This window comes from Triticum dicoccoides, chromosome 5A (assembly GCF_002162155.2).
Source record: "Triticum dicoccoides isolate Atlit2015 ecotype Zavitan chromosome 5A, WEW_v2.0, whole genome shotgun sequence".
NCBI classification, from domain to species: Eukaryota; Viridiplantae; Streptophyta; class Magnoliopsida; order Poales; family Poaceae; genus Triticum; species Triticum dicoccoides.
This window is the reverse complement of record NC_041388.1, coordinates 700,217,408-700,231,419: the sequence shown is the minus strand read 5'-3', so window position 1 is coordinate 700,231,419 and position 14,012 is coordinate 700,217,408. Positions and strand designations below refer to the sequence as shown.

The 14,012-nt window shown below is 42.7% G+C and overlaps 1 protein-coding gene across 1 annotated transcript; it reads right to left on the bottom strand.

The window, feature by feature from the left end:
• Positions 1-460: 460 nt before the first annotated feature.
• LOC119304290 lies at positions 461-8,186 on the bottom strand. Its single transcript, XM_037581468.1, has 16 exons — positions 7,897-8,186; positions 7,714-7,797; positions 7,375-7,448; positions 6,603-6,636; positions 6,470-6,528; positions 6,121-6,235; positions 5,990-6,027; positions 5,770-5,867; positions 5,598-5,653; positions 3,464-3,752; positions 3,126-3,241; positions 2,551-2,607; positions 1,625-1,690; positions 1,265-1,339; positions 975-1,046; positions 461-779 (listed from the first exon to the last, which is right to left on the bottom strand). Exons 1-15 carry the CDS (start codon positions 8,041-8,043, stop codon positions 996-998), a joined length of 1,359 nt encoding a protein of 452 aa, XP_037437365.1. The 5' UTR covers positions 8,044-8,186; the 3' UTR covers positions 461-779; positions 975-995.
• Positions 8,187-14,012: the final 5,826 nt, after the last annotated feature.

Here is a 14,012-nt window from a genome sequence, read left to right as displayed (position 1 = left end):
TTCTCCGACGAGCATCGTATGTTGCAACCGACATGTCGCCTAGTACAAGGAGGCCCTGTTGCGAACTAGTCGTCGACGGCCTCCTTCATGTCGGTGCAACATTTTCAATGCTGCGACCACTATGGGAGTGTCACCAATGCTTCAGGGGAACATCAGCGATGCTGCAAGAGCACGAGCTGCGGCTAGTTAGGGGGCAGGCTAGCAATGTTGGTGGTCTACAAGGCTACGATGTTGCAAAGCAGTGCTGGTGTCGTTCACAGTTTTTGGTTGGAAGGGGGGTGCGCAAGGCAAAGGCGACTATCTAACGGCACAGGAGGCGACCGATTTCTTCCATGCGACAACCTTTTTTTTGTTGCTGTTATCATGTACTATAGCACTGTTTTGGATTGCTGACACTGAGATGCCCCCCTCAACTTGTGACGCTCATCTGAAAGAACTTAGGATATGGAGTAGCATTGCCTGAGAACAAAAACATACCTTCTGAGTTGCACTCCATTTCTCAATTAAGTTATAATGTGGTCATGTGGCCATGATTAACCCAGTCATGGATTCATAATTTGCACAAGTTGCTAGCACTTACTATTACAACACAAATGAAACACACCAAACTTAAAGGAAGAAGATTATACTCTATTATGCCCAACGCAAACAACCCATGACTAGAGATCATACACATTACATATAACCAGCAAAGTGAGAAAAGATTATGTATGCTAACAGATTCCACGCCGAGCAATTCTGTTGAGTCTCTCTCACATCGCCTTGTGTGCTTACGAGAACTGTAAGTAACAGTCTCGGAAAAAATTAGTTCACACGGTAACGGTAAGTCTGATAAAAAAAAAGCTTTTCCCATAACCAGTTTTTAAAGAATAGGCATTGTATTTAAGAGACTTTTTAGCAAACAAACACGTCAATAATGGAAAATAAAGTACTTTCCAGAAATATGCCTTCTATTAAAGTGAAACAGCAGATACCTGTCATGTTAATTGGTTTTCCTATTGCTTGGGGCCTTCTGAACATGCAGCCAGAAGGCCGCGCTCAATGCACTGTCAAAAAAGATATAAGGTTAAGAAATGGTGTTTTAACTGATCGAAAGTAGCTGGGTCTTTCTGATGACAGGACTCTGTGTTAGCAAAATTGAGTACGTTACACTACATAGCACTTCTTTGGACATGACAATATTTATGAAGTGCATTATTTTAGAAATTGCAAAAGATTGAATGCAATCTTTAAGAAAATAAATCTGCTAATTTTTCTCAGGTACCTGAAGAAGATAGCCATGAAGCCAATCTAACGTTTGAGGAAACGAGTTTGCTGAGATGTCAACAACAGTCAATCCCTGATCAGATTTAGACAGTAGGTTAGAGAAAACAAACAATGAAACACTAAACTAGAAAAGATGGTGATTCAATACAAGAAACAACATGATCCTTGACTCCTTGGGTAAATAGCTCTTGTAAAAAAATGACATCTTGAAGTAAAACATGACTAGCTGATTTCACATTTTTCATGGGCAAATACCCTGTTGGGGGGGCTTTATAGCAGTTTAAACGTGACAAATTTGACAAATGGGTCATCGCCAAGGAACAAATTTCACACTTTTGACCGATGAAGGAAAAATTACCTGTGCCTCAAAAGAGCAAAGATAATCCTGAATAAGTTTGAGGTTGTTTATAAGCTTTCGATGATCCTGAACAACATCAACTAAAAGTCAGATGCTAACCTGCAGTTTTTTTTTCTAAGAAAGAAGAAAAAAGGAAACATGATACTCGGTACTGGGTAATGTCACTTCAAAATTCAAACATTGACGTTAAGCATAAAAAATATGGTAAAAGATAAAATGGGGAATGTCAAGGAGTTACAATTATCTCATGCTCATATTTCATTAAACAAGGCTACTTAAAGTCGCATAGGGAAAGTATGCTGCACCACTTTGCATATAGCGCCTCCGTCCAAAATAAGTGTCGTGGCTTTACTTCAAATTTGTTCAAACTTGAACTAAAGCCACGTCGCTTATTTTGGGACGGAGGGAGTATATTCTGATATCAGGACTATAACAGAGTTAGATGGTTGTTACTAGTAACTGCATCAAAGAGCTAGATGGTTGTTAGTAATAATTGCATCACAGAGCTAGATGGTTATTGGTATTAATTGTATCAATGATACGGATAATTCTTATCACCTAATACCAATTCATGGTTTCTGTAAAAGATATAGACCAATAATAGATTGACATTTAATAACGACTCAGCATGCTTGCCGGTATAGCCTTAAAACGAGGATAATAAAAACAAAGCACAGTCGACTCAGCATGCTTGCCGGTATAGCCTTAAAACGAGGATAATAAAAACAAAGCACAGTTGCTAGTCAGATGGTAGACATCATGGAGCTTTCCTTCCAAGTTTTCATGAGACTAATCATTTAATGTCACTTATGATGACCATGCTTACATGAAAAAAAGAAGAAACTATGCTTATACCATACGATTTTACAGGATAGTACCAAGACAAAACAATAATTTACTTGTGTACTCAAGCTTTTCAGGAATACCTGAGGAAGGCAATTATCTCTGATAGCTCTAGTGGCTATCCATTCCTCTAACAATGCCTGAACAAACAAACAAAGCAAATCTGAACGAGAATGAAATGAGCTAACAAACCAAATAATATGAGTGTGTAAAATACAGAAAATATCAAATATGAAAGCCAGATACGTGTTCTGGATATACTTTAGAATTTCTAGCTGGGACGATGCGCCTATTTCCGGCAAGCACAACTTCAGAGAAGGAATCAGTTTGAAACAGAAGAAAGATAGGCCTTCAACTTGGTTATTTGGAGAGGTCAGAAACGCAAAACAGAAAATATTAAATATGGAAGCCAGATATGTGTTCTGGATATATTTTAGAAATTATAGCTGGGACGCTGCACCTATTCCAGGCAAGAGCAATTTCAGAGAAAGAACCAGTTCGAAAGAGAAGAAAGGTAGGCCTTCAACTTGGTTATTTGGAGAGGTCAGAAACGCAAAACAAACTTTTGATGGAAGTAGGTTTGTTCGTTTGATGTATGAACCCAGAAATTAAATATATGGAAACACATTTAAATTTATAAACCAGGTAGACAACACACCTTGTGATCAAAATCAGACATCCTCAACACAATTGGAACAACTATCGGTTCAGCAGCAGGCTTGTCTTTCTTGGCACTGTTGCTCTTCTGTTGGTCCAAATCCTTTTGTCCATTGCCTACAAAGTATAAAGACAGTGACTGGCCACCAACTAGAACATGGCACAGTACAGTATTCTGTAAGAACCATACAGGATCTGATCCTTTACTTCCCCAGATACTATATTTTTCCACCAACTAGAACAAGAAATAGAGATTTACTTTGGCATACACCAGCCATGTTGTCATACTGACCACACAACAGTAACATGGGTCACATTTATCAGAGTAATTTGACTTACCTTCAGCTTTGAGAATTTTCTCTTCAGAATCAGAAGAGGTAATCTCATGGCTGTCAGCACCAGACAGACCTTCACTGGTCCTACTCTCAGGCAGGCAGTCCTGGCTTTGTATGATATCTTCCTTTAGAACACTTACAATGTTCTCAGGTAGACCATTTTCTGATTGCTGTTCTGTTTTCTTTTCTGCAGAGATGGATGAATTTCCAGATTCAACCTTTTTCTCAATTCTGGAATTGTCATCTGCATTCTCCTCGTCCATCAGGTAAATGCTTGGATCCAAATGAATTCCCTGAAGTCAAAATATCAGCCAAAATTAGGCATAATTTACACATGTGGGGCACACTAACTAAATACAGATGCTACAGATCTTTTGGCTAGCTCCCACCCACCATCCCAAACAAAATCCATCTTCTGCTTTGTATTACTGGTCACCCCACCATCCCCAACAAAATCCATCTTCTGCTTTGTACTACTGGTCAGACATCACTAGCTAATCTCAAATGCAACAAGTGCTAGAAAGTAAATGTGGTAGTGTAGAGCTATGCAGGATCTATTTTTTAAAGGTTCTAACCATGTTGAGCAACAGCAGAAATGTGTGGACTGTCAGATTATTCACATCCAAAAGAAAATAATTTTAATTGCCAGTGAAGTTCTGCCATGCCGCAAAAGCAGGAGTGGACTATGCTGTCAACGAGCAATTTCTGTACACATGTTATGTAATGTTCACACATATAAATATATATGTGCACTCCACTTTGATCCATGAAGATCTGTGACGGATGAAGCAAACATAGACAGCTTAAACCAATGCAGCACAGATCTGCCTCCGAGTCTTTACAGGTTTGGAAAGAAGGGTAATTTGGGCTTTTCCGCTTTTAAACATTTTTCTGTTCTTGTTTCCTCCATTAAAAAGTTGCGACTTTCCAACCGTTTTCAGTTCCATAGGTTTTTATGGATGACATTGACATATGACAGTTTGCCTGTCTCCAGACTAGTTAGCTGGTATTTCCATATCATTTTTTTCCAAAAAGGATGCGGGTGCCCAATGGCCCTGTCAGATTGGGCCCCACTATCAGCCAAATATTTTTTCTGTCTCACACAGAAGGGGGAGAAAGAAAAGTGATCCATGAATCCCCCGCGCCATTCATGCTCTCACCCGCCGATGGTACTCGTATGCATGCCATGAATTTGAACAAATACTCTCAAGACAAAACGACGGAAGAGTGAATAGCTAACATACACACGAACACAATTATATTACCTCCGTCCCAAAATTCTTGTCTTAGATTTGTCTAGATACAGATGTATCTAACACTATAACGTGACTGGATAAATCCGTATCTAGACAAATCTAAGAAAAGAAATTTGGGACGGAGGGAGTAGAAAGTAATGATCTGCTCTGAGCCTCTGATTCATTCGAAAGCTAGCGACAGCAACATGGTTGACAGAGAGCGAGACATTGAGGGTGATGGATGGTGCGGTTGGGCACGAAAGCCACAGGAGAGAGGATACCACATGTATGTGAACAAAAATTTCCATTTTAACATAACGATGTTGCTGTGTTGGCATGTTTGGGAAAATATCATATCAGCTACTGACGCCTCCCTTCATTGTTGCATCCTCTGCTCATGTTTGGACAATATACCCACGGAACACTAACAAGGACAAATGTACATCCTTCTAGAAGGAAATCCAAAAGGCCAGTTAGTGTTGTGACTGAAGTTGGATGATGGGAATGCAAGCAAAATGGCTGGTAGAAGTTTTTGATAACCATCCCAAATTATGTCTCGTTTTGCAATAGAAGGTAATGATCAATGTAAAATGACCCTGTAACATCATATGACATGTCTACACATACTAATTGGCACTGTACAATTAAGAAACAATAGAACTGAAGACTTTAGTGTCAGTTAGTATTCAATGTGCAGAAGAAGTCCTCTATAGTATCCAACCCTACTGCTAGGCCCTCCGCTCAATAATATCCAATCGAACAGGCATTTGAACACCATGCTGTAGGAATTAAAATGAAAAAACAATATAGAGCTGAGGTATTTTCACAAAATTAATTTCACAGTGCAACCCATAAATATGGTTTTTTGTTTTCAGGAGAAACATGTAAGGCATAACAACATACCTCTATTATAATTGGCTTCCCATCTTTCATTGCTTTCTTCAAATCACCAGCCAAACCTAGTAAATGTGAACAGCAAGCAAAAAAAATGAGTGCCTGCAACTAATTATATCCAAAGTAAGCAGCTTTTATGTGTGCAATACAAAACCCTTCTTTCCACACAAAAAATAAATACCTTTGCGAACAACTCTGCATTCTCTGCAAAATTCGGTGATAAGTTCTTCAGGTGAATTAAAATCCCGAGCCCACACAGGTACTGAAGTTAGCGGGGCACTGCATGTGTTGTTGAGATCAGTAATCTATACACAGACCACAGGTTTTGGAAATGGGGAACCATGGGCACATCAAACAACTCATATGGCAGAGAATAACCAAGACCAGGAAAAGAAACTCACTCTGTTGATGTCCGCAACAACTCATATACCATGTCTGTCTACATGTTATAATCAAGAAATGAAGTCAAGGTGACAATGGTAGCAAACAGGACTCTTATATATGGCACATACAACGGGAAGAGAAAATAAACCTGTAAAACATTTGGTAGGTTGAGCCTTTGAGCTAGCTGTGTAGCAATTGTTGATTTTCCAGTGCAAGCAGTTCCACACACCAAAATTACTAGTGGTACTCTTTGATGATGGAATCTGCAGTTAAGGATAAATAGAGCATAAACATGTTATCAAAATGACACTGAAGTAAAGCTTCTGCAAAGTAGACTTGACATGAAGACAACAATAATATAAGGTTACCACCTTAAACTATGGAATTCATTATCATTAATAAGGTACAATTGAAAAGAAGTCCGAGGGAGCCTACTCTAGTAAGGTCCCAAACATTATATTATTCAAAATAGAGCAGCCTTTCCTCCAAAAACACACCTTGTCATCATCTTATATCGATTAATGTAGTCCTCTCCATATCCCCTTTTCTCCATTAGCTGTAAATAAACTAGTATTTTTAAGTTAACAAAATAACAAACATGTCTATTTAAATGAAGTTAAAGGTAGTCACCTTGAAAAGGTTGGCCTCTAAGTCACTCTGTGAACTGCCCAAAACATTTGCTAGCATATATAAGTCTAAAAATCAGGAATTGATGAATGATGATACACAAATTAGTTAAGTGCAAACCTTATCAGTAAGGTTTTCATTTTGCTATCATGACAACAATAATGATTGGACAATATTATGTATACGACACTTTCATCATTTGAAAACAAAAGAAAAACATGTGGGAAACTGTTGAAGTGTATATGTGAATTGTCTAGCCCTTTCCATCAGTTCGGACTTTTGGTTGCGTTGGCTAGTGCATGAAGCTTAACATAAACAACATAGGATCGCTTGAAGCAAGTATAATAACAAAGTGTTTTTACTTACTTAAATAAATCTTTCAGTGATTCACATATCACAATTCACGCGACTTGATTGACACTTTCTGGCTAGTGACAAAATTTCATGCTACAAGCAACAGGCGCTCTGCACCTAGGGATATACTAAAATTTGAACAGTGGGCTATTCTAAAATAATAGGTGAAAATGAGACGGCGACATATATGCAGAAGAACACAATTAGTATAGCTTGATGAGCCTAAGGCAAATTTTGCTGTATATACACGATATGATTAACAAGAGAATCAACAGAAAGAAGTAGCAGATTGTTCGAATTCATGCATGACTAAGTACGTACACCACAAAAAAGAACCGAAGGAAAGAGCATGGTGAACAGTGTAAGCAATATAGAACACAGGGGGGGGGGGGGATATAGAGTGAAGGGCGAACAAACATACACATCAAGAAGGCTGTTGTCGACGAGCAACTTCTTGAGCTCAAGGGCAATCTTAATGGCGACGTGGTTCGGAATCTGAAGAAGGAGGCGGGAAAGATGACCAAAGTTGTTAGCTTACACTTTGTAGTTTGTACAGTCCTTCGTTGGTACTACTTGATATCGAAACTAGAAGTGTAAGTTGTTGGAAGCGTAGCATATTTTTCACTATTCGTTTGTAGTATTCGATTATGGCAAGGGAAATCTAAACGGTTTTATATTAGTTTACAGAGGGAGTAATAGGCAACCTTGAGTCGACACAGCGGATTAAACAGAGGGGGAAAAATTGAGTAAAAGCAGAGACCTTGGTGACGGTGAGCATCCTGCTGAGGAGGAACCTGGAGAGGACGTAGTAGTGGTCGGCGTTCTCCCCGAGCCAGACCTTGACCTGACGGCGCAACCACGGCAGAGAAGTGATAAACGTGATGAGCCGAATGGTGGGGAGCGAGGGATGGGGGAGAAGGGGAGGGCGACGGGGAGGACTGACCTTGACGAAGTCGTACTTGGAGGAGGCGTTGCGGGAGGGGAGCCTGGCGGCGGCCGCGGCGGAGGAGGAGCCGCCCTCGCCGCCGGCGTGCTCCGGCGGAGGGTCCGGATCCCCGGAGCCGGAGGCGGCCCCGGCCTGGTCCTGCATCGGGGGGAGCAGAGCGCGCCGGCGGCCTGATCGATCTGGACGGGGAAGTGCGTGCGGGGGGTGGATGCTTCTCCTTGGTTCGACCGACGGTGCGGTGGTCGGCGGGTGGTGTCGCGTGGCGTCGTGCGCACGCACGCGCGTCCGTTTCTTCTTTTCTTCTTCTTTGCTTTGCAGAATCGGACACGGTCTTGGTATTGGTAATACTTTTTTCCTTCGATAAAAAAAGGCCAAAAGGTCATGTAATGTATTAAAGTCGATCAACCCTTTAAGTTCAGAATACAAGGTCGAAGGTGGGTAAATCGATTTCTGCATTCATCTGTGACGCGTCGGGAGCGAAGCTTGATGCCGCCCCCTCATAAAGAAGAAGAAGAAGAACTAGAAGAAGCAGCTCGATGCCGCCCTCTCATAAAAAAGAAGAAGCTCAATGCCGCCCCTTATGAAAAAGAAGAAGAAGCTCGATGCCGCCTCTAGAACTCTCAATGGAGCAGGGAAATGTTGCTAACGCAAGCGGCAAGGAAGTTGTCGGTCAAAGACAGAAGATGAGGGTCACAACGATCTGAAAACATATCACTGTCTCGGAGAAGAAGGTGATGAAGAGGGTTGGACGAACACCCTAGATCTAGACAAATATACCCGGGGAGACGTAACTTCACAAGCCCCTCCAACAACACATTCTGAATGTTGTCGGTCGGAGAAGAAGCCATAGGACCAAGACATGAAGTGGAACTATCCACACCGTCGGGAGACACCTTCCAAGACCACCGAGATAACACGATCCACCATTTAGAAAGAGCAGCGACCAGATGACCCCCCCTCCCATCCTCTACATCATCGATGAGGCTGCCGCTAACCAGGTGGACCAGGATTCGGGGAATCCTTATGCTTGATCCCCACAACCCCGTCATCGCCACAACAACACCGTTGCCGGGGAACAAGATTCTGATTCTAAGAGACCTAACTGCAGCGCCACATGCAAAATTGGGGTCCCCACCCCTCCAGTCGGTTGGGGTCCCCACCACATGCAAAATTCTAAGAGACCTAAAGGAATTACATGGCGTTTGCACTTCATACAATAAATAGACAACTCGAAGGCTTCTACCGGTTGTCAATATTATAAAACATGATCATCTCATACATCAACATATATCACATCATATCTTGACCATATCACATCACAACATGCCCTAAAAAATAAGTTAGACGTCCTCTACTTTGTTGTTGCAAGTTTTACATGGCTGCTACAGGCATCTAGCAAGAACCGTTCTTACCTACGCAAACAACCACAACGGTGTTTTATCAAGTTTGTTGTTTTAACCTTCTTCAAGGACCAGTCGTAGTCAAATTCGATTCAACTAAAGTAGGAGAGACAGACACCCGCCAGCCACCTTTATGCAAAACTAGTTGCATGTCTGTCGGTGGAACCGGTATCATGTGCGTGGACATGTAAGGTTGGTCTGGGTCGTTTCATCCCACAATACCGCCGAATCAAAATAAGACGTTGGTGGTAAGCAGTATGACTATCACCGCACACAACTCTTTTGTGTTCTACTCGTGCATATCATCTACGCATAGATCTGGCTCGGATGCCACTGTTGGGAAACGTGCATGGAAAACAAAAAAATTCTACGCACACGCAAGATCTATCCATGAAGATGCATAGCAACGAAGGGGGAGAGTGTGTCTACGTACCCTCGTAGACCGCAAGCGGAAGCGTTTTAGAACGCGGTTGATGTAGTCGAACTTTCTTTGCGAAGACACAACCATATCCACCATTCCGAAAGAGCAGTGACCAGATGACCCCCCCACCATCCTCTACATCATCGATGATGCTGTCGCTAACCAGGTGGACCAGGATTTGGGGAATCCTTATGCTTGATCCGCACAACGCCGTCATCGCCACAACAACGCTGTTGCCGGGGAACAAGATTCTGATTCTAAGAGACCTAACTGCAGCGCCACATGCAAAATTGGGGTCCCCACCCCTCCAGTCGGTTGGGGTCCCCACCACATGCAAAATTCTAAGAGACCTAAAGCAATTACATGGCGTTTGCACTTCATACAATAAAGAGACAACACTAAGGCTCCTGCCGGTTGTCGATATTACAAAACATGACCATCTCATACATCGACATATATCACATCATATCTTACCATATCACATCATAACATGCCCTGCAAAAATAAGTTAGACGTCCTCTACTTTGTTGTTGCAAGTTTTACGTGGCTGCTACGGGCATCTAGCAAAAACCGTTCTTACCTACGCAAACAACCACAATGGTGTTTCATCAAGTTTGCTGTTTTAACCTTCTTCAAGGACCGGCCGTAGTCAAATTCGATTCAACTAAAGTAGGAGAAACAGACACCCACCAGTCACCTTTATGCAAAACTAGTTGCATGTTTGTCGGTGGAACCGGTCTCATGTGCGTGGACATGTAAGGTTGGTCCAGGCCGCTTCATCCCACAGTACCGCCGAATCAAAATAAGACGTTGGTGGTAAGCAGTATGACTATCATCGCCCACAACTCTTTGTGTTCTACTCGTGCATATCATCTATGCATAGATCTGGCTCGGATGCCACTGTTGGGAAACGTTGCATGGAAAACAAAAAAAATTCTACGCACACGCAAGATCTATCCATGGAGATGCATAGCAACGAAGGGGGAGAGTGTGTCTACATACCCTCGTAGACCGCAACCGAAAGTGTTTTAGAACGCGGTTGATGTAGTCGAACTTTCTTCGCGCTCGAACCGATCTAGTACCGAATGCACGTCACCTTCGCATTTTGCACACGTTCAGCTCGGTGACGTCCTTCGCCTTCTTGATCCAGCAAGATGGTGAGGTAGTAGATGAGTTCCGGCAGCACGACGGCGTGGTGACGATGATGGTGATGTGATCTCCGTAGGGCTTTGCCTAAACACTACGAAATATGGCCGAGGGAGTAAACAGTGGACGGGGGCGCCACACCTCGCTAAGACAATATTGTGTTCTTGTGTGGCACCCCCTTCCCATGTATATATAGGTGGGAGGGGAGAGGGAGGTTGCCAGGGCAGCCATGGCGCCCCCCTAGGGGCTGGCCGCCGGCCCTAGGGCTCCTGCCCTCCTGCGCTCCTTTCCTTGTATGGACAAGGGGGGAAGGAAAGAGGGGGGAAGAGGGAAGGAAGTGGGAGTCCAACTCCACACTTTCCGTTCCTTCCCCATAGGGACGGCCCCATAGAGGGTGCACCAGCCCCTTGTGGGCTGGTGTGTTCCCTCAGTTGGCTCATAAGGCCCATATCTTTGCCGAGGATGCCCGAAACTCCTTCCGGTGACCCGATAAGTACCCGGTACCCTCTGAAACACTTCCGGTGTCCGAATACCATCGTCCTATATATCAATCTTTACCTATCGAGCATTTCGAGACTCCTCGTCATGTCAGTGATCTCATCCGGGACTCCAAACAACATTTGGTCATTGATACGTCTCCAACGTATCTATAATTTTTTATTGTTCCATGCTATTATATTATCTGTTTTGGATGTTTAATGGGCTTTAATATGCTATTTTATATTATTTTTGGGACTAACCTATTAACCGGAGGCCTAGTGCCAGTTTCTGTTTTTTTGCCTATTTTAGAGTTTTGCAGAAAAGGAATACCAAACGGAGTCCAAACAGAATGAAACCTTCGCGAGGATCTTTCTTAGACCGAAAGCAATCCAGAAGACTTGGTGTCGAAGTCCGGAACTCCACGAGGAGGCCACGAGGCAGGAGGCCGCGCCCAGGGGGTAGGCGCGCCCCCACCCTTGTGGGCCCCTCGTAGCTCCACCGACGTACTTCTTTCGCCTATATATACTCTTATACCCTAGAAACATCAGGGGGAGGCACAAAACCATTTTTCCACCGCCGCAACCTTCTGTACCCGTGAGATCCCATCTTGGGGCCTTATCCGGCGATCTGCCGGAGGGGGAATCGATCACGGAGGGCTTCTACATCAACACCATTACCTCTCCGATGAAGCGTGAGTAGTTTACCACAGACCTTCGGGTCCATAGTTATTAGCTAGATGGCTTCTTCTCTCTCTTTGATTCTCAATACAAATTTCTCCTCGATGTTCTTGGAGATCTATTCGATGTAATACTCTTTTGCGGTGCGTTTGCCGAGATCCGATGAATTGTGGATTTATGAAAAGATTATCTATGAATATTATTTGGTTCTTTTCTAAATTCTTATATGCATGACTTGATATCTTTGCAAGTCTCTTTGAATTATTGGTTTAGTTTGGCCTACTAGATTGATCTTTCTTGCAATGGGAGAAGTGCTTAGCTTTGGGTTCAATCTTCCGGTGTCCTTTCCCAGTGATAGTAGGGGAAGCAAGGCATGTATTGTATTGTTGCCATTGAGGATAAAAAGATGGGGTTTATATCATATTGCTTGAGTTTATCCCTCTACATCATGTCATCTTGCTTATTGCGTTACTCCGTTCTTATGAATTTAACACTCTAGATGCATGCTGGATAGCGGTTGATGTGTGGAGTAATAGTAGTATATACAGAATCATTTCAGTCTACTTGACACGGACGTGATGCCTATGTTCATGATCATTGCCTTAGATATCTTCATAACCATGCGCTTTTCTATCAATTGCTCGGCAGTAATTTGTTCACCCACCATAATACATGCTATCTTGAGAGAAGCCACTAGTGAAACCTATGGCCCCCGTGTCTCTTTCCTATTATATTGCATCTCTTTTATTTACATCGCATCTCGTTTACTATTTTGCAATCTTTACTTTCCAATCTATACAACAAAAATACCAAAAATATTTACTTTACTATCTCTATTAGATCTCACTTTTGCGAGTGACCGTGAAGGGATTGATGATACGTCTCCAACGTATCTATAATTTTTGAGTGCTCCATGCTATATTATCTCCTGTTTTGGACATTATTGGGCTTTATTATTCACTTTTATATTATTTTTGGAACTAACCTATTAACCGGAGGCCCAGCCCAAAATTACTGTTTTTTTTGCCTATTTCAGGGTTTCACAAGAAAAGAATATCAAACGGAGTCCAAACGGAATGAAACCTTCGAGAACGTGATTTTCTCACCGAACATGATCCAGGAGACTTGGACCCTACGTCAAGCAACCAACAGGGAGGCCACGAGGTAGGGGGGGCGTGCCTACCCCCCAGGCGCGCCCTCCACCCTTGTGGGCCCCCTGTTGCTCCACCGACGTACTCCTTCCTCCTATATATACCTACGTACCCCCAAACGATCAAAGACGGAGCCAAAACCCTAATTCCACCGCCATAACTTTTTGTATCCACGAGATCCCATCTTGGGTCCTGTTCCGGAGCTCCGCCGGAGGGAGCATCGATCACGAAGGGCTTCTACATCAACACCATAGCCCTTCCGATGAAGTGTGAGTAGTTTACCTCAGACCTTTGGGTCCATAGTTATTAGCTAGATGGCTTCTTCTCTCTTTTTGGATCTCAACACAAAGTTCTCCCCCTCTCTTGTGGAGATATATTCGATGTAATCTTCTTTTGCAGTGTGTTTGTTGAGACCGATGAATTGTGGGTTTATGATCAAGTTTATCTATGAACAATATTTGAATCTTCTCTAAATTCTTTTATGTATGATTGGTTATCTTTGCAAGTCTCTTCGAATTATCAGTTTGGTTTGGCCTACTAGATTGATCTTTCTTGCAATGGGAGAAGTGCTTAGCTTTGGGTTCAATCTTGTGGTGTCCTTTCCCACAGTAGGGGCAGCAAGGCACGTATTGTATTATTGCATCGAGGATAACAAGATGGGGTTTATATCATATTGCATGAGTTTATCCCTCTACATCATGTCATCTTGCTTAAAGCGTTACTCTGTTCTCTTGAACTTAATACTCTAAATGCATGCTGGATAGCGGTCGATGTGTGGAGTAATAGTAGTAGATGCAGGCAGGAGTCGGTCTACTTGTTTCGGACATGATGCCTATAT